Source organism: Petaurus breviceps, unplaced genomic scaffold (assembly GCF_028583685.1).
Source record: "Petaurus breviceps papuanus isolate PSGF00001 unplaced genomic scaffold, PetGlider_PUasm1.0 90804, whole genome shotgun sequence".
NCBI classification, from domain to species: Eukaryota; Metazoa; Chordata; class Mammalia; order Diprotodontia; family Petauridae; genus Petaurus; species Petaurus breviceps.
In genome coordinates this window covers 6,628,100-6,649,186 of record NW_027187348.1, presented here as the reverse complement: position 1 = coordinate 6,649,186, position 21,087 = coordinate 6,628,100, and the positions used below count along the sequence as shown (strand labels likewise).

The following is a 21,087-nucleotide window of genomic DNA, read 5'->3' as shown; positions in this document are numbered from 1 at the left end:
CCCTCAAATCCCCATTGGCTGTGCTCATTGTCTGCTTTTCTCTGACCCTTTCAGTCTTTCTAAGTAATGCAATTTTTGTCACTTCTATTTCAATGTTATTATCATTATATATTTGTTTTATTTAATTGTCTCAATTCAAGGAAATGATTAAGCTGATATTAGTCAATAACATTAAGTCAATAGTATTAAGCATCTAGGTGTCTTCTGGGTGCTACATTTTAAGGGGAATTTAAGAAACTAGAATGCTTCCAGGGGAAAGTGAGTAAAAAAAAAATGATGAGACTGGAATCCATGTCATATTAGGAATGACTAAAGGAACTAGAGACTTGGGCTTGAGTAGAGAGGACTAAGAGCAAACAAGCAGTTTGGGTTTTTGTTTATTTGTTTTAACAATTTGAAGTGATGGAACATAGAAACAGCAAATATCTTTGTGGAGCAAGGTTTGGAAGGTTAAAGTGAAAGGAAACCAAGGGTAGAAGAAAAAACACCTCATTCTTTCTTATTCCATCCTCTAAATAGCAAAGAAGAGATATAGATTCTTCCCACACCTTTCTCTTCCCACTGGGTAATCCTGGACAGGATTTTCTCTTAGTTCTCACCCTTCTCCACTTCTTATTGGGTCAGAAAATTTGACTAAGATACCTGTGGTTAAAGTAGCCTGACTCAGGATAAAAAAAATTAGCCTAGTGGTGATTTGGTCTCAAGAATTCTGGGTTTCTCTCTGAAATTTTAGAAGCTTATAGATATGTTTTATCAATATTTTTAAATTTTTATTAATTTTTATCAATAAAAATTCATTAGCTTGAGATATTCTCACACATAGCTCATAGACTCCTCCACCATCATCATTTCAATGTTTTGTACAGAAAAGTTAGCTCTCCGACTAGGTTGAAGTCTATGTATTTGGTTTGACTTCTCCAATATTAACATACAGACATACAGCACAAAGGAGCTTATAGATTTTGTGTCAAGGCAAAATGCTTTCAAAAATACAAATTAAATCAGAGATTACAGCAGACTTAAAAATAGGGAAACTTAACAGTAAAATGCCTCCTTTTTGTAGGCAGAAATAAAGTTGGGGGAGAAGGGAAGAGTTAGAGCTCATCAATGGTTCTAGGTTTCTCTCTGAAAAAAAGGTCAAGTTGCTTCTTAGCAAAAGGTTTACAAGCATAGAAGTAATTTGGTAAATCTATACAACAACCTAAATATCAATTTTAATTTATTCCCATTCAAAATATGTATACTTCTCCAGTCTGGATGACTTATTCTATTCATGTTTCTTTTTACCTCCTTCCGTGATTCTGTCTCTCTGTCTCAGTCTCTGTTTCTCTCTCTGTCTCTCTCTCTCTCTGTCTCTGTCTCTGTCTCTCTCTGTCTCTCTCTCTCTCTCTCTGTCTCTGTCTGTCTGTCTGTCTGTCTGTCTCTCTGTCTGTTTGTCTCTCTTTCTCTCTCTCTACCTCCTCCTGTCTCTTATCTTCTCCAACTTTTCAGAAGAGAACCGGGAAAAGGGAAAGGAACAGAAGTAACCTGTTTTTCTAGACACTATTCAGTAGCCTAGAATCCCAGAGATTCACTTGTTTTCCTTACTGAAGGTATTGATTACCACTTTACATAATCTACTTTGCATGTCTCTGATTCAGTCATTATCCCCTGTGGTATCAAGCATCCTTAACCTTAATTTGCCATTTATTTAACCCTTCTGGATGAACCATCAAATACACACATTACAAATTCAGGCACAAAACATATTCTCAAAGAATAGGAAGAAAACCTAGTGTTTTCTTTGATCAGTCTCTAACACTCTAGATAAAAGATATTTATTTAGCAAAATCTCAAATCTCACATCAATATCTGAAAGCCACCCAAACTCAATTAGACCCACAAGACATGAAGAAATAACCTGCTTAAAAGTATTTTCAAGGGGTGGCTAGGTGGCACAGTGAATAGAGCACCAGCCCTGGAGTCAGAAGGAGTTCAAATATGGCCTCAGATACTTAACACTTACTAGCCTGTGATATTGGGAAAGTCACTTAACCCCAATTGCCCTGCCTTCCTCCCTCCAAAAAGAAAAAAAAAGACAATGTAACCTAGGGGTGGAGAATTTATCTTTGTACTTTGTGTCCCTTAAGGAGGCCTGCTTCTTAAGTATGATTAAGTCAAGGACTCACTGAATATCTTTTGTTTGAAACTATGTAGCCACTTTGGTGAAAACTATGTGGCCACTTTAGTCATAACTTCTTATGCTATAACATTGTGAATGTGTACTTTGGTTTCTGTCAATGTTTTGTCTTAGTTTATTACTGAATAAATAGAGTTCACTATAATATGTAATCAGAAGCGTGAAGCTGTTCACAGCAGCAGTCCTCTGGAAAGCTGCTTGTGCTTGGCTTTACAACATGCTATATTAGCTAGGCTTGTTCTAAGAACATATATGAACATGTGTTAAGAACTTGTATTTGCAATATCCCCTCACCTCTAGGAATCACAACTGCCATTCCTAAGTAATCTTTGTTTTAAAATTACAACATGTTTGGTCCCCTAGGATACTGTTGGCCAATCACTAATGTTTGATGGCTTGTAGAAAGTTCCTGCTGAAATGAGCTGTAGCTGCTGACCTGTAAAAGGCCTGCTGACAAAAGTGGCTGTGGTTGACTTGGCCATTGCCATTAGCCAGTTATGAGAGATCCCCCCTACATAAACACATATTCCTGAAGATTAGCATGTTATTAGGAACTTCCCAGGGATGGCCCAAGGATCTTAAGATCACTCAGCCCCTGAGCATCAAGATCCTTGGTTGAGAGGAAGGTCTTGGACCTCACTGCTTAGGGACCCAACTCTGCACCATACTGTAATAAATTGATAAGTGAATGAAAAAGGCAAAAAAAGAGTGAAAAAAGAAAAAAGAGCTGGAGTCAGGATTGTGTATCTTCCACTAAATAGACTGAGAATGTTCTTCCAATACCAGATGACTGGACAGATTTTTAAGGATCTTAAATCATTCCATTGCTTTCTCCTCGACCAAGGCTATGTGTTACAAGCTCATCTAGGCATTCTTGGGAAGTCCTACCACAGGCATTTGCAACCCAAGGGAACTGGGACCAGAGGCTGAATTATAGGGGCCTACTTATGGGATGGGATGGTTGGACACATATGGAGGAAAAAAGCAGAAGGGGTAGAGTTTGCCCACTGGGAAAAGCAGGCAATCAGGACAGCAGTTTAAGGGTATAAGGGCCAAGATATGTGACTAGGTGGAAGAAAACATCAAATAAAACAAACAGCGTTAATAGGCAAGTCATTTTATTCTTGGTAGTAGAATATTTGCAGCAAATAATAGGGTTTCTGAAAGGCTTAAGTACCCATGACAAAGCAAGTGAGGATATAAGATGGTAACATGCCTTTTCCTTCATCTCAGAGAGAGGGAGATGCTTATTTCTATCCCAGATCTTTCTCCTGCTATTGCTGCTGAGCAGAGAACAGAGCATAAAAGCCAAAGGTCCACAGTCCATAGTCACAGGAGTCCACCTCCACCAGCACAAATTAGTCTCTATGTCTCCAACAGCTGCCACAGGTGGCATGGGGAACTCATCAGTGCTTGTAGAAGTAGAGGATATAAAGGCCCCACAGACAGAATCAGAAGGGTCCAGGGCAGTTTAGGCATCTCTTCCCAAGTCCATGCCCCAAGTTAAACCTAATGCCTCCTTTCCACCCCTAGCTGCCATTGTTTGGGGGCTTTACCTGCTCACCAGTTTTGTCCAGGTAGTGGAAAATGAAATAGTACAAGAATTTTTTTAAGTCATCTAATGCAAATAATTCTAGTTCTGTTATGCAATAACATGTCATGGGAGATACATGTTCTACTATTATATAAATATTCATTCCTCAAAAGTGAAATCCCTACCTACACATCCTACACATAGACTAAGACACTTCAAACTAGGACCTCCCTCCTTCTATTTACTCATTTATAAAATAGGAGGGAACCACTGTTCCTTTCATATACCTTCAGATAGCCTAAAGGGGGGGAGGGAAAAAGGGAGAGTAATATCTGTCTTCCCCAGTCCTGAACTTCATGGATTTTTATGCAGTGACAGAACCTGGTAACCACAAAGAATCATCTAGTATAAAAGTATTTGTGGAACTGAAACAAGCCTTTCTTGATTCTCCCAGTTGTTACTTTTTCTTCCTATTTCTCCACTTCCTCCAAAAAAAAATTTTTATTTTGTGCATATTTTCAAATTTGCTAATTTCTGTACTTGGGGCTTTCTGCAGTAGAATGCAAGCTGCTTGGGTGAGAAGACTATCTCTTTTGTCTTCATTGCATTTGTTGTTAGCACATGTCCAACACATAGTAGGGCCCTTGATAAACACTTGAATTGAAACAGATCAACCCCTATCGGGAATGAGCATAATCATGAAAGGAAGGCACATCAACAAGTTTTAGCAGCATAGACGGTGAAGAGCAGCAGCCAGAGATAAACACTTCCATTTCTGCTCTCACAGGCCAAAGACAGCAGGATGCACAGATGATTTCAGGAGAGCATTGGCAGCTTTAATGCATTCACCCAGGGAGGAATCTGTAAACACAAGAACATGAACAACAGGACAAATGCCAGACAAAACAGAGGTGTGACTTTGCTCACCAGTCTGCATCCTACTCCCTTTCATCCCTCTTTCCTTTATTCATTCTTTCCACCCTTTTGATTATTGTATCATGTTAATAGTGTTTGACTCTGTGATTCCATTTAGGGTTTTGTTGGCAAAGATACTGGAGTGCTTTCCCATTTCAGATTTCCCCTCAAATCCTCCTGACTCCAGGGCCAGCTCTCTATCCACTGCACTGTCTAGCTAGCCCTACTCCTATTCTGTCCTCCGCCAACCATTGCTACCTCCAAACATTCCTTAAGCAGTTGCTATGCTCGACAGAAGGTACTGCTATATCCCCACCAAGACTCCTGCTCTTTCTCTTTTTCCATCCCTTAAACTCCCCTTTCACTTTTCCTGGCCCCACAAACACTTCTGAGGGACAATGATCTTGAAACCAGAGCAGTGAATAGCTATTAGATCAGTCTCAGGCTCACCCTGAGGGCATCCATGGGACTAAAGTAGGAGGGGTGCCAGCAGCCTGGCAGAAGGAAGTGAAGAGAGCCAAGGCTACTCTGTGCAGAGTTATTGATATCCTACCAGCCTTACCCACGGGCATTTCCTTCCTTCTTCTTGTCTCCCTTATGTCCCTCACTACCTCTGAGTCTTCCTCTGGGTTGGAAGACCAAGAAAGTAGAACAGAAAAGAATCAGGCCCTCATACCCTCCATATTCCACCCTAGACAGGTTAAGGAGACAGTATCCCAAGGGAACAGGAAGTCTGCTGATTTATGAGGAAAGAGGTTCTCACAGCAGAATCCTTACCAGATCGAGCCTGGATCCATGCCACAGCCTTCCTTTCCAGGAGTTCCCATTCTTCTCTCTGCTCCCAACTGCAGCTGCGCATCCACAGCACAGCCAAGATAGTGGCCCACCTTGGGACATCTTTACTCTAGAGAACATATGGAACCGCAGGCCCCAAGGTCAGGGGACCCAGAAAGGGTCAGAAAAACCTTTTGGATGGTTCCTGGCCCATCCAGGACCAGAGATAGGACTGATCCCAGACAGATTATCTACTTCTCCTTCCATTTCTCTGCACCTGTTGCTGTATTCAATGAACAAAAGTTTACTGAGCATCTATGCATGAGGAACTATCTAGCTCTGAGGCAATATTTCCATTAACCTCTCAGTCACAGATAACACCTAACAGGCAATGGCTCCTGTCACTCTGTCCAAAGGTGAATTGCTCTCCCTTGCTCCCTCTCCCTTACACTTCCCCTAATACACAGCCTACCCCAGGCCCTCCTCTCTGTAGGACCTTACCTGGTCAGGCAATGCAGCCAATGCACTCTGAACACTCACACCCAGAACTGAGGCCAGAGCTTCATCCAGTTCCCAGGAACCATCTGCCTTCTGGAGGGAAATCAGCCGTAGAAGTGGTGACTCTGGAGGGGATGTGTCTGGGGGAATAAACAGTAAACTTCAGTGTCACTCACACCCCCACAGTAGCTAAGTGAAAATGTCATTCTGTAAAGACTTACTACACACAAACAGGATACATTAGGAGGGTAAAATGGAGAGAGCTCCTTGCAGCAACCCTAGGTTTGAGAACCACAGGCTTTATATCTAAGAAGCCTCAGCCAGCAAACTCTCCCACAATTCCACAAAGACCTTGCTGAGCCCCAGGAAAATACACCTGGCAGGCCCTGACCCAGAGCAAGCCAGGATTGACAGATCAAAAGGAGAGTAAGGCCTGGTCCCAGTACCTGCCACCAGCTAGTCCCTCCTCTATTCCTGGCAAGTAGTGACCAACCCGTCTCCAGTCAGTCAGCAGCAAGACCCCATCCACAGTACAAGCCAGGAGGGAGGCCCTCCCAACAGGTGCAAGCTAGTACCCAGGCCCTCAGGCCCAGTGAAAGACTATAACAAGGCCCCAGAGCCTGGAACAAGAGGCATGGGACAGTGTAGGAGCAGAGCCCAATACTCACATACAAGTACAGTCATTAAACAGACAGAAAATAAAAGCACAAAAAAAGAACTTGATCATCTAAAGATACTATGATGACAGGGAAGATTCAAATCACAAATTTAGAACAGTGTCAAAATGATTACATGTGAAGTCTCAAAGAAAAATATAAATTGATCTTGATGCCCAAAAGAACTCATGGAAGAGTTTCAAAAGGGGTTTCATTCATTTTTTCCTGAACAATAATATTTTTGAAATAGTATTTTACTTTTTTCCCCAATTATATGTCAAGATATTTTTAGCATTCATTTTTACAATATTTAAAATGGATTTTTAAAAGCAAATTAGAGAAGTAGAAGGGAAATAGGAAAAGAAATGAGTAGTGAAAGAGGACCAAGAAAAAAGGAGTCAACAGCATGGTAAAATAAACACAAAAATTTTTTGAAGATATACAAAAATTCAACAAAGAAAATAACTCCTTAAAAAAACAGAATTGGTCAAACTAGGGGAAAAAAAGGTACAAAAGGTGACTGAAGAAAATCATTCCTTAAAAATTAGTATTGGGGGGGCAGCCAGGTAGCACAGCCAGTAAGAGCACCGGCTCCAGTGTCGGGATGACCTAGAGATTGAATCCCGGGCTCAGACACTTAGCACCCACCCAGAAACACCTGGCCGTGTAACCTTGAGCAAGTTACTTAACCCCAATTCCTTAAAAAATAATTAATATTGGCCAAGAGAAAGCAAAAGATTTCATGAGATATCAACACATGATGAAACAGGGAAGGCTAGGTGGTGCAGTGAACAGAGCCCTGTAACTGGAGTCTGGAGGACCTGAGTTCAAATCTGGCCTTAGACACTTAACACTTAACTAGTCATGGAGGACCTTGGGCAAGTCACTTGACCCCAATTGCCCTGCCCTCCCCCTCTAAAAATAAAGCCAAAAAAAAGACATGATAAAAGAAAATTAAAACAATTTGAAAAATACAAAATGTGCAGTTTCTCAGTGGAAAAAATATTAACCTGGAAATTGAGAGAGATAATTTAAGAATTATTGGACTGCCATAAAGCCAGATCCAAAAAGGGGCCTTGACATCATCGTTTAAGAAATTATCAGGGGAAACTGTCCTGATATATTGGAACCAGAAGATAAAACAGGAATGGCAAGAATACACTGATCACCTCCTGAAAGAGATCCCAAAATGAAAACTCCAAGGAATATCACAGCCAAATTCCAAAGCTCCCAAGACAAGGAGAAAATATGGTAAACAGACAAAAAGAATCAATTCAAATACTGTGGAGGCATCAGCATCATATAGGTTTTAGTACCTTCTACATAAAAGGAGAAGTCTTAGCATGTGATATTCTGGATGGCAAAAGAGTTGCAATTACAACCAAGAATGACTTAACCAGCAAAACTGAGTATGCTCCTTCAGGGGTAAAAATGGTTATTTAATGAAATGGAGGACTTTCTAGCATTCCTAATTAAATTACCAACGCTGAATAAAATAACTGATTTGTGAAAAAAAATTCATCTGGAAGAAGAAAATGCCTAGAATATCAAGGGAATTATTGAAAAGAAATACAAGGGAAGATGGCCCAGCCACACCAGAGGTAAAACTGTAATATAAAGCAGCAATCATCAAAAACTACTTGATACTTGCTAAGGCACAGTGTTGGATGAGTAGAATAGGTTAAGAACTGTATCACAGTAGTCAATGATCAATGTAATCTCCTGTTAGACAAACCCAAAGACTCCTGCTTCTGGGAGAAGAATTCACTATTTAATAAAAACTGCTGGGAAAACTGGAAAATGGGATGGCAGAAACCAAGCATAGACCAACATTGTACAGGGTATACCAAGATAAAGTCAAAATGGGTACACAGTTTTGATAGCAGAAGGAAATTAGGAGAGTAAGGAATAGTTTACCTGTCAGATCTATGGAGAACAGAAGAACTTAGGACAAAACAGAGACAGAGAACATTATGAAATGCAAAATGGATCATTTTTATTACAATAAATTAAAGTTCTGGCACAAAGCCAATGAAGCTTCAAAGAAAAATATAAATTAGTCTGAGCCCTAAAAATGTACTAATGGAAGAGCTTAAAAAGGATGTTTATTCATTTTTTTCTCCAATGATAATATTTTATGTATTTTACTTTTTCCCCCAATTACATGACAATGCATTTTTAGCATTCATTTTTACAGGATTTAAAATATATTTTAAAAGAAAATTAGAGAAGTCGAAGAAAAACTGGAAAGAGAAATGAGTAGTGCAAGAGAATCATGAAAAAACTACTAAGCAGGGAGGCAGCTTAAAGCATAACAGGAACAAGGAATATGGGATTCACAAAAAGCGTTCTCATAGTGCTGATGAGGGATCAATATTCATGGGAAGGAGAGTCTCATGGTGTTAAGTGGATGGAGAAGTGCCTGCATTAGCGGGTAGTAGGGGTAGCAAATGGAGGAACTAGTAGTATTAATATTCAGAAGGTCTCACAAAGTGGCCACCGCTGCTCTGACAACAATATCTCTGTTAAACAAAAAAGAAAAAATACATACAAAAATCCATTTTAAAAAATTCCTTTAAAAATGAAATTGGCCAAATGGGAAAAAAAAGGTAAAAAACTCACTGAAGAAAATAATTCCTTAAAAATCAGAATTGGGAATGAGGCAGCAAAAGATTCCTTGAGACACAAGGATATGATAAAACATAATAAAAGAACAAAAAATACAAAATGTGAAATTTGCCATTGGAAAAAAATTACCTAGATATCTGGGAGTGATAATTTAAGAATTATTGAACTACAAGAATACTATGTTCAAAAAAAAAATCCTTGAACAACATATTTCAAGAGATTATCAAGAAAAACTGCCTGAATATATTAGAATCAAAGGATACAATAAAAATGGCAAAAATCTACTATCGTTATCTTCATTTATTATTTAATACTGTACTATATTAGTTATAGCAATAAGATAAGAAAAAGAAATTATAAGAATTAAAATAGGCAATGAGGATATAAAACAATTACTTTTTGCCGATATAATTATATATTTAAGAGAATAAACTAAAAAACTAGCTGAAATAATTAACTTTAATGGAGTGGCAGGATACAAAATAAGCCCACACACAGCATTAACATTTCTATATGTTACCAACAAAGTTCAGCAGCAAGAAATATAGAAAAAGAAATTCCATTGAAAATAAACAATGTATACCTAAATCAAACTGTTTGCTTCTCAAAGAAAACGTGGAAGAAAGGAGAGAATTTGGAAATCAAAATTTTAAAAATGAATGTTAAATTCTATGTATTACATGTCATTGAAACTAGGCAATATGAAATACTTTGGGGTCTACATGACAAGACAAATCCAGGAACTACATGAACAAAATTACAAAACACTTTTCACATCAATAAAGTCAGATCCAAACAAATGAAAAAAAAAGGCTTGGAATATGATATTCCGGAGGTCAAAGGAGCTGGGATTAAAACCAAGAGTCACCTACCCAGCAAAACTGAGTATCATGTTTCAGGGGAAAATATGGTCATTCAGTGGAATAGAGGACTTTCAAGCATTCTTGCTGAAAAAACCAGAGTTGAATAGAAAATTTGACATTCAGATATAAGAAGCAAGAGAAGCATGAGAAGGTAAACAGGGAAAAGAAATCAAAAGGAACTTATCAGAGTTGAACTATTAACATTCCTACATGGAAAAATGATAATTGTAACTTATGAAACTTTTCTCAGTAGTTGAAGGGATTAGAAATATAGACATATATATTTCTAATAGACATACATATGAGGGTATAGGGGCATATGAATACATATGTGAATGTGTGTATATATGTTTACAGGGATACATAGATAGAGGGCACAGGACTAATTTAACAGGAAGGGATGATACTTAAAAAGTGAAATTAAGAGGTGAGAGAGGAATATAATGAGAGGAGATGGGGAGAGACAGAATGGGGTAAACTATCTCACACAGAAGAGGCAAGGGAAAATGGTTACAATGGAAGGGAAGAACAGGAAGGCAAAAGGGAATGGGTCAACCTTATCCCCATTGAATTTGGCTTGAGGAGGGAATGAAATACACACTAAATAGGGTATCTCACCCTCCAGGATAGTAGGGGGGAAAGGGGATGAGAGGGGGGATGATGGAAGGGAGGGCAGGCTGGGGGGGGAGGGAAGTTTGGAGTACCCACTTTTAAAAAGGGAAGGGATTAAAGTAGAGAATAGAACAAGTGGGAGGTGGGATAGGAGGGAGGGAATATAGTCAGTCTTTTACAATATATCTACTATGTTATTGTTTTGCATTAGCCACACATGTACAACCTATACTGAACTGCTTATCTTCCCAGTAAGGGTGGGAGACGAGGGAGGAAGGGAATGAATCTGGAATTCAAAGTTTTAAAATCAAATACTCAAATATAGATATATACTATTATTAATACTATTTTACATGTAATTGGGAAATAAGATATACAGGCATTGGGGCATAGAGATCCACTGGAAAAGTCAAAAGGAGTATGGGAGAAAATATGGAAGAGAAAAGATTGGAGGAGGGGATATTCTGTGGGACTGCTATTTTGGGGTGGTGGGTAGGGGAAAAATGGGGAGAAAATTTGTAACTCAAAATCTGGCGGAAATGAATGATGCAATAAATCAGAAGTTAATAAGGCATTTGGTGGAAAAAAATTTGGGAACTCAAAAACATTTTTGAAAATGATTAAAATTATTCTTACATGTAATTGGAAGAAAAACAAAATATGATTTTAAAAAAAAGAAATAACTAGGGAAATATCTTCCCAAGAATAATGTAAAGGCTTGATCATGAAAACAACTAATAGTAATGGTAGAGGAGCATAAATGGAAGAGGAATTTTTCAGTAATCTATGAAAATATACCATTTATCTTTACATAATTGCCAGTTTCACATAATGGATATTCATGAACTAAATGACAGAAGTTCTAGATTAACATTTGGATCAGAAACATACCTTTAAGAATAGGATCATCCTATACTGTAATCTCAGTAAGTATATCTAATGATGTCTGTGTATCCTGTCTTGGCTTTGGCTGATTTCTGACTGGCAAATTCCTACCCCTAAGTCTTGTCTTCTCCTTTGGTTAACCAGATGTATTGACAAATTGCAACTGGAAAGTAAAAATTTAAGGAAAAAGCTTTGAAAAGCCAGGAATATATACCAAGATTGAAGTTTCATGAAGTAATTCATCTTTAAGAATATTTCTTACCAAATAAGTTTATTGAAACTGCTCTTCAATGTTAACCATTTTATACTGCTTCAGAATTCAGTTATGTGAAAATAAATATTTTTCACATAATCAATGTCAGTATATCTTTAAAAAAAAAAGAAAACCATATTAGTGACTACAAATTTAATGAGTGTAAATGACTACAAATTATAGTGGGTTACATGTGCCCAAAAATTAACATTTATGATTCTCCTCCAAATGTGTCTTTTGTTTGAAGTATTAATTGAAAGAAAACAGGATATGAATTTAATTTTAAGCCTATACAAAGCAACTGTTGACATAAATATTGACAAAATCTCAAATCGCTTTATTTTTGCACCTTCTTGTCTTTTTTATTGTTCCTATCTATCAATCTCTATTTTTAAAATAGTAACTTATTAAAAGAACTAGAAAGAAAGAAAGAAAGAAAGAAAGAAAGAAAGAAAGAAAGAAAGAAAGAAAGAAAGAAAGAAAGAAAGAGGGAGGGAGGGAGGGAGGGAGGGAGGGAGGAAGGAAGGAAGGAAGGAAGGAAGGAAGGAAGGAAGGAAGGAAGGAAGGAAGGAAGGAAGGAAGGAAGGAAGGAAGGAAGGAAGGAAAAGAAATTCTGGTGGAATGCCTCTTAACTATCCAGCTGATCGTGGAGAATGAATTATTCTCAGAAAGAATGGAGGTTCCTTTCTTTGCAAAACTGGAGGAATTCTGGATTTAGAATAATGCATATACGGTCAGGCACATCTAATGCATTGATTGGCTATATTTTGTTACAATACAAAAGATGGAGGAACAGAAAAATTCAGAAACAGAAGGAATATAAAAGCAATTTATCCCAATAATTTTTTTTAAACAAGAAAAGAATGGAAGAACCCTCAGAGATTGAAAATATTTCCCCCCTCATTTTCCAGAAAAGAGAGTGGAGTCTTCCTATTATAGGCAACTGACCTTGATTTTGACTGCTAGCAATATGTTTCAATGTTTTACTAAAGCATGAATTTTTAAAGGTAAAAAGAACTTCATGTTTCAGGGCACTGAGAGTATCTTAAGGAGAACAGGGGAGTCCTCACATATTAACAAGTTGGCAAATTCAATGTAGAGAAAGAATTCAAGAGGCAGAACATATGGAACTATGGAATAAGTCTGATGGGCTTCCCATGGAGGTGATTTTAGGAGCTTAGTTCTTTCAGTAAAGTAAATGTGTTTGGCCTTCAAAAGAATGATGGGGCCAGCTAGGTGGTGCAGTGAATAGAGCACTGGTCCTAGAGTCAGGAGGACCTGAGTTCAAATCCAGCATCAGAAACTTGACACACTTACTAGCTGTGTGACCTTGGGGAGGTCACTTAACCCCATTTGCCTTGCCTAGCCTCCCTCTAAAAAAAATAAAATAAACAAAGAAGAATGATGAAGTAGATTCACCAGAAGATCATTTGTTAAATAGAAAAAATGAGGCAAAAATGAATGGCTGATGACTTCCTGATTGACCCAACCTTTCAGAGAATCACACACTATCAGCATTTTGAGGAAGCACAGTAGTCCTCTAGTCAAATTCCAAATAACCCCATAGGAATCCCCACAACACAATCCCTGCAGCCTTTATTTAAAAACTTCCTGTGAAGGGGTACCCACTACCTCAAGGCAACCCCTCCTCCTTTTGCATAGCTCTAGATTATAAGGTACTTTATATACATACATACATACATACATACATACATACATATATATAAAACTTTCATTTGTGGCTTTCCAACTTCTAAATATGGCTTCTGGTTTTGTCCCCTAAACCCATTTCTCCATAACAATAGAAAGCTTTTCTGTCTTTCTGAGACATAAATCTATTCAAGTACATGACAGGGCAACCTCCTGAGATCACGTCACCTGAAAACCACTATCCACTCCTACTAATCGAATGGAGGCAAAGAACATAACCAGAATAAACCCAGAAGATATTCCTGATGATCATAAAGAACTAAACAAGAAACTAAAGACCTTAGGACCACAATTATGTTTTGTTTTGTTTTTAAATCAGCGCTATGTGTAGGATGCAGGAGGAAAAAGGAGAGAGGGTGTAGTGGCAAGCACCCCAAGCGTCCCCAGGGTTTGCTGCCAACACAGGTTCTTGGATCTGCTTTGATAAAGGAAAGCAACTCAAAATGGGTTAACAATCTTACTTTGATCAGTCAAACATATATCGTTTACCTAGTTCAGGGGAAAAAGGTCAGCACCCCGCACTTCAGAGTATACAGACAGAATTATCAAGACAGAGAAACAGATCAAGTAGACAGTTTCCAAACTGTCCAACCATTACATCCATACCAATTCAACATCTGGGTTTTTCAAGGCCGGGGGGGCTCTCAACAATGGTTTCCCAGAGTCTTATCTGATCAAATCGCAGAACACTTCTCAAAGTGAGCCCCAAAACAAAGCTACACATCAGGGCTTATATAGCCTTCTCCTGGCTCAGAGAATGTAACAAACTTATTGACCCACTGGCCAATCAAGAAGTATCTACTGAAAAACAAGCCTCCCACCCCAGGCTCCAGGTGCACTTTAGCCTAGGGGCAGGGAAGATCTTTAAATTTACATTCCCATTACAGAGGGGAAGTGAAGAACAGATTAAGATTGAAACCAAGACTGGGATTTCCAGATGATTGCCAGGTAATATGAACAGAAAGGCAATTTGCAATTGCAGCCTCTACTTCCTTGATTATCTTACCTTTCAACATCTTTCTTGCTTTCCAATCTTATTACTAAACTCAAACTGTTCTCTCCTTGGGCAACCTTGGGGTGATGCCATAAAAGAAGGCTTGCCTGAATTAGCAAACATGGAAGTCTTTTTTTGGGGGGGAAGGAGCAGGAACTTTTGAAAAATCCTATGGATGGAATAGGCCAAAATACAAAATAAAAGAAAAAATGTATTCTTACCTCTGGCAGATATCATTGTGGAATAGTCTGATTCCCCAAAATCGCCATCATCCCCGTCATCAAGCTCACATAAAGGCGCACATGATTCTAAAGTATTGGATATCGGATACAACATATGAAAATAGAATGGGACAAAGAGTTACAAAAATACCTGAAACCCAGCAGAACAAGAGTTAAGATCAGAACAGCCTCAGTACCCTAGGGTCAGACAGGAAATCCAGAGGAAGACTATTTTTCAAGGTATGTGTCCCCTGGCGTACTCTGTTTCCAATAACCCCCTAGGAATCCCCATAACACGATCCCTGCAGCCTTTATTTAAAAACATCCTGTGAAGGGGTACCCACTACCTCAAGGCAACCCCTCCTCCTTTTGCATAGCTCTAGATTATAAGGTACTTTATATGTGTGTGTGTGTGTGTGTGTGTGTGTGTGTGTGTGTGTGTAAAACTTTCATTTGTGGGTTTCCAACTTCTAAATATGGCTTCTGGTTTTGTCCCCTAAACCCATTTCTCCATAGCAATAGAAAGCTTTTCTGTCTTTCTGAGACATAAATCTATTCAGGTACATGACAGGGGAACCTCCTGAGATCATCTCACCTGGAAACCACTATCCACTCCTACTAATCCAATGGAGGCAAAGAACATCACCAGAATAAACCCAGAAGACATTCCTGACAATCATAAAGAACTAAGCAAGAAACTAAAGACCTTAGGACCACAGTTGTTTTGTTTTGTTTTGTTTTGTTTTTAAATCAGTGCTATGTGTAGGATGCAGGAAGAAAAAGTAGAGAGGGGAAGTGAAGAACAGATTAAGATTGAAACCAAGACTGGGATTTCCAGATGATTGCCAGGTAATATGAACAGAAAGGCAATTTGCAATTGCAGCCTCTACTTCCTCGATTATCTTACCTTTCAACATCTTTCTTGCTTTCCAATCTTATTACTAAACTCAAACTGTTCTCTCCTTGGGCTACCTTGGGGTGATGCCATAAAAGAAGGCTTGCCTGAATTAGCGAACATGGAAGTCTTTTTTTGTGTGTGTGTGTGAAGAAGGAGCAGGCACTTTTGAAAAATCCTACAGGTGGAATAGGCTAAAATACAAAATAAAAGAAAAAAATGTATTCTTACCACTGGCAAATGGCACATTGGAATATTCTGATTCCCCAAAATCGCCATCATCCCCGTCATCAGGGTCACATAAACACGCACACAATGCTAAAGCATTGGATATCAGATACAGCATATGAAAATGGAATGGGACAAAGAGTTACAAAAATCCCTGAAACCCAGCAGGACAGAAGTTAAGATCAGAACAGCCTCAGTACCCCAGGGTCAGGCAGGAAATCCAGAGGAAGGAAGACTATTCTTCAAGGTATGCGGCCCCCTGGATGTGAGCCTCTGTAAGGGTTATGGGATTTAAAGATCTTCCATGCCCCATTGGACTTGCTGACGTAGCAGGAAGGGGCAGAGCAAGAGGAAGCGGAAGCCAAACTAGAGTTCCTGCCGTGGCTGGCGGTGGTGGTGACGGCGGCAGCAGCAGCAGCAGAGGCAGCGGCAGCGCAAAGCCCTTTTTGAGTCAGCCAGAATTTCTGCTAAGGACTCCTGCTGAGGACTGCCAGGGGGCAGGAGCTGCTGGGAGCATGCTTCCCGGATGCTGGGTGGTTGCTGTGAGTGGGGAGAGGACCTTTGCCTGAGGTAGCCTGTTCTGTTTTAAAGGCTTGAAAATGTGGGTGCTTTCTACTTTATCTACCTGTGCCAATGTCAAAACTACTCTGATGGCTTTCACTTTCTGGTTTTGGGACTCAGTCTTTTGGTATCTTAATAAATTTTCTAGTTTATTCCCCCATATGGCAAGCATGATGTATTTTGTGATGGATAATTATATCAGCATATTTGTAATCTCCATAGGCATTGTGAATATGGCATTGCTGATACAGCCTCCCCGAGGAACTTCTGTCTCTGTAAGTGTCAAAGTGGTCCCCGATAGCAGGTGTTCAGTGTGTCCCCAATATTTTCTTGGTAGGTAATAACAATTTACAGAATATTTTGCACCCACCTATATAATTGTAGCTTAAAGGATACAAGAATAAAAGAGCTGTAATTTTAACCACTATTGTGACACTGTTCTCCACCTAGCCAAACCTTCCCAGTCTCCCTTCCTGGACCATCATTCATACACAACCCCTAAATGGGGTTAAACTCAAAGGTTCTGCTGGAGGATTTTATTTTCTCTTTATACTCAGTAGGAGACATAGTCCCTATAGCTTTAATTATCTCCATGCAGACCATGCACAGATCTATATTTCTAGCCTTCATCTCTCTCCTAGAGTTGTAACCTCACATAACCAAATCCCTATTGGACACTATTAATTCAATATCCTGTAGGCATCTCAAAGTCAATATGTCCAAAAATGAACTCATTCTCTTCCTCCCCTAATCCATCCTTCTTCATAGGTTATTTCTCCTCAGGGTACAGTCATTCTTTCAGTGAACAGATTTACGACCTTGAAATCATCCTCAATTCCTCTCATTCACCCCATACAGCCAGATCAGTTGCCAGATCTGATCCCATTAACCTCCCACAGCACTCTCTTCCCTTTATATCCAGCTACACTGTCATCAACCTAATTCACTGCCCCCTGGGATTATTGCATTGCCTGCTCACTGGCCTCTCTGCCTTAAGTCTCTCTCCACTCCAATCCACCCTCCAGACAGCTGCAAAATGGACTTTCCTAAAATGTAGACCTAACCATGTGACTCCCCTTCTTGATAAACTCCAGTGACTCCTTATAACCTCACTGATCACATAGTAAGGAGAGCTCCAGACACATCTGTGACAGCAGATCCTAGGAAAGGATGGGGCTGTTTGGTACCAACCTGCATAAACAAGATTACTCTCCTTTTACTGGGAGTCATAAAGTCTGGTGAAGATTGGAGCAGAGAAGAGAGAAGAAAGAGCTGATGCTTAGGCACCAGGAAGAAGAGTACATCTTTGTGAAGAAATGATACAAGTAACCAGGGAACAAGACAGCCAAGCAAAGACCACAATGGCAACATGAAATAAATCAACTTTTTTTTCCCTTGTCTAATACTTTTCAGAGGTCAAGCCTCAAAACAATAATCATTTGGAACAAGAGGTTTGCAACACACATAGGGGTAATGACCCAAAGCAGAGTCGAGTCCCTCTCACTTCTAGCATTGGAATGCTCTCTGAATGTGGTGCTTGGGTTACACCTGGGGGTGATGTCATTTGAAAAGAAGGCTTTTATGAATTAGCACACATGACAGTCTTCCCTTTTGTGAAGAGAAAGCAGGCACTTTTGGAAAATCTTATATGTAGAATAGGCAAAAATAGAACATAAAAGAAAAAAATTGAATCTGACTTTTAGGATTCAGCATCAAAGGGTCTTTGTCACAGAAATAGACATCATCTTGGTAGTCAAGAAACTCATCTTCTATGGTGTCAAATGTGAAACATGCTGCACATGAATATGAAAGACAAGGAAATGTCAAACCATTTGAAAACCAGCAGGAGAGGAATTAAAATCAGAAGAAACTCAGTATCTCTGGGTCAGGCAGGAAGTCTAGAGAAAGCAAGATTATGCTTCAAGGTGTATGACCCCTGCCTTACTCTCTCTCTCTCTCTCTCTCTAAGATCCTCCCCCAAGGGCAACTGTCTCTGTAACTGTCAAAGTAGTCTCCTATAGTAGCTGTTGAGTGTGTCTCCAATATCTGCTTATTAGGTAATACCCAGCTACACAACTGTAATTTAAGGGATACAGGAATAAAATGGCTAAAATTTTAGCAATTACAACTTTCTCACCCTGTAACATTTCTGCTTCTTATATACTTCTTCCCCCTCCCCTTTATTTCTTTCTTCTCTATGATTTTCCATCCCCCCAAGAGATACTTCTTCCCCTCCCAATGCAACAGGAAAGCTACTTCAGTGAAGCATCTGAAAATTCCAGCCATGATTTTCAGAAATATAAAGGAAAACAAAGAAAAAATACTGGTGTTCCAAAAAAAAACCAATAGGGTCTCTTTATCTCTAGAATATAGGAAAAGGGGTTCAGATCCACCTTACCTGCACTTCCTACATAGAGTTACAAACCTGAGCTGCTGAGAGGACCAAAAATCAATGGAATGTCCCTCCGAGTTAGGGGTCCCTGAATGGGCTCATTGAGCTCCTTATTGATAGCAATGTAGGCAGTATGAGAGGACACAACTCCCGACTGAAGGCTAACATCCACCACTTTTTTCTTCCCTTCTGCAGCATCCTGAAAGTTTTCATCAAGGCTCTGGATCAAGGACTTGGCAGCCAGGCGGTGAATGGTAAGTCTGGAACAAGAAAATCTGTGCTACCTTTGGGGACCAAGGAAGGCAGTCCTAACCCCAATTCCAAAGGATTCCCAATAACCAGGAAAAGCAAGTGAGGAATAAAAAGAATAGACATCTGATCCACAGGAGAGAGACTAATGAGTAAGGGGGGAAGAGAAGCCTCAACAACAAAAAAGCAGACAAAAAGGGAGGGAGGAATCACCAAGGGTTCTTACTTGTCATCTGCTTTGGGATCCAGGCAAAATGGCACTGTGTTCCTAAAGTCACCACCTTGGAGCTTGTAGTGAAGACAGACCTCACCTGCTGCCTCTTTGGACTAGAAGAGGATAAGCAGAGAGTTCAGGGAGTAGACAGACCAATAAGGGGAGCCTTAAGGCCTAAATCACAAGCATGAGACCATAGCTCTAGAGGTTGCAGTGATTTCAGAGGACATGCACCCTCACCCCTACATTTTATGTAGCTGGGAACAGAGGTCCACAGCAGCTCAGTGACTTGTCCCTGATCATAAGTCATGAGCATCTGAGGTGAGATTTGAACCCAGGTCCATGGACCCCAGTGCCATGATTCTTCCACATACCACCCTAGATCAGAATGGAGTCATGTTCAAGAAAAAACAAAACAAAACAAAAAAACAAAACAAAACAAAACATTGTCAAGGTCCAGATATACCAGAAGGGAAAGGGAATTAGAGCACCAGTTCCTCCCTTCTATGGGCCATCCTCTAAATAAGCCCACATACCTACCCACTGACAGAAAAGGAAAAGCCCAAAGCAGAGACAGGACATTGGCTACCACAGCCACGGGACCCAAAAGTAGGAATGGGTACTTACTGCATTTGTCCCTTTCAGCTGGGCATAGACGATTAACCTCTGACCCCAGAAGATGGCAGTAGGGGCTGGAGAGAGCAAGGTAGCTTCCAGCCCAGGGGGCAGAGTCCAGGTCAGGGAGACGTCCTGTACCACTGGCTGCAGGGCCCGCTTCAGGGACCGCAGGGCCTGGGGGGACACAATGGAAGCTGCAGAGCTTGCACTGAAAGGGACCTCGAGAAAATAAGGGTTTACAGGAAGGGAGGGGACTTGATGGGAAAGGATAAATAAGATCTGAGAAGATATTCCCTCCTCCTTGGTCATGTGAGAAACCAAGGCTTCAACCCTCTTCTAAAACTTTGAACATATGTTACAGCGATGGGTTCCCTAATTCTTTTGTAATTTACAGAAAAATTGGAGTAGTGGGATTTTATATTTGACAACAAAGGTAAGTCCAAGTTGTAGAGCCAGAACCTCCAGGGAAATAGAGAAAGTGCTGGTCTGTGAGGCCAGCTCCAGCCTTTATACCTTTCATCCACTTGATGTCCATCTCCCTAATGCATCTGTCTCTCATGACCAGACACTTTTCCAGGGAATATCCTGGATCCTTTTCAACACACACTGAGGTCACTCCATCTCCATACACACAACAGCTCTCATATGTACAGCTGTAATGGCCCAAGATCCAGAAAGGAAAAGGCTCCTTTTCACCCACAAGGCACATTTCCCAAGCAATTCAACAAAAAAATACACTAGGGCATGGGACACAGGGACAAGGACGTTTCCCTGCTCAGTTAGCTCGTCACTCAATGTGGAACAGATGCTTTTGCAAAAAAGGAAACCATGTCACCTTGGGCTGCATTCTGTCCCTGCCCGTGATGAATTCTGCCATGCCCCCAGCTGCCCGAGCAATGCCTTTAATAAGGCTGGTGGAAGCCCCTTCTCCAATTCCAAAAGAGAAACACCTGTAATGAAAAGGCAGCAGGCTGGCCAGAGGAAGTCTTAGGAAAGGGTTCCTGACACCTACTTCACTGGGGAATTAGAGGACAAATGCCTTAGGGGGTGGAGAGCTCCTTGGAGATCAGATACCCAGCCATCTACAGATCATCATCACAGAATCATAGATGGAGAGCAGGAAGAAGCCTCTGAGGCTGTCTGGCCAAACCTCTCATATTCCAGATGGAGAAACTGAGGCCCAGAGCCATGGAAAGTAAGGATGTGTC

At 40.1% G+C, this 21,087-nt stretch overlaps 1 protein-coding gene across 1 annotated transcript; it reads right to left on the bottom strand.

The window, feature by feature from the left end:
- Positions 1-3,280: 3,280 nt before the first annotated feature.
- LOC138147569 (von Willebrand factor A domain-containing protein 5A-like) lies at positions 3,281-20,830 on the bottom strand. The gene is made up of 9 exons (XM_069070099.1): positions 20,715-20,830; positions 19,889-20,053; positions 19,274-19,374; positions 18,832-19,058; positions 15,849-15,935; positions 14,723-14,809; positions 5,904-6,040; positions 5,406-5,532; positions 3,281-4,574 (listed from the first exon to the last, which is right to left on the bottom strand). The coding sequence occupies exons 1-9, from the start codon at positions 20,754-20,756 to the stop codon at positions 4,495-4,497; spliced, it is 1,053 nt and encodes a 350-aa protein (XP_068926200.1). The 5' UTR covers positions 20,757-20,830; the 3' UTR covers positions 3,281-4,494.
- Positions 20,831-21,087: the final 257 nt, after the last annotated feature.

What these genes read in the sequence shown, in the direction of transcription:
- LOC138147569 (XM_069070099.1), bottom strand. Translation starts at nt 20,756, where the DNA reads ATGGCAGAATTCATCACGGGCAGGGACAGAATGCAGCCCAAG. An exon ending in TGGCTGCATTGCCTGACCAG is followed by an intron (nt 5,533 to 5,903) that starts GTAAGGTCCTAC and finishes TATGTTCTCTAG; the next exon opens with AGTAAAGATGTCCCAAGGTG. An exon ending in ATGGATCCAGGCTCGATCTG is followed by an intron (nt 4,575 to 5,405) that starts GTAAGGATTCTG and finishes TTGTGTTTACAG; the next exon opens with ATTCCTCCCTGGGTGAATGC.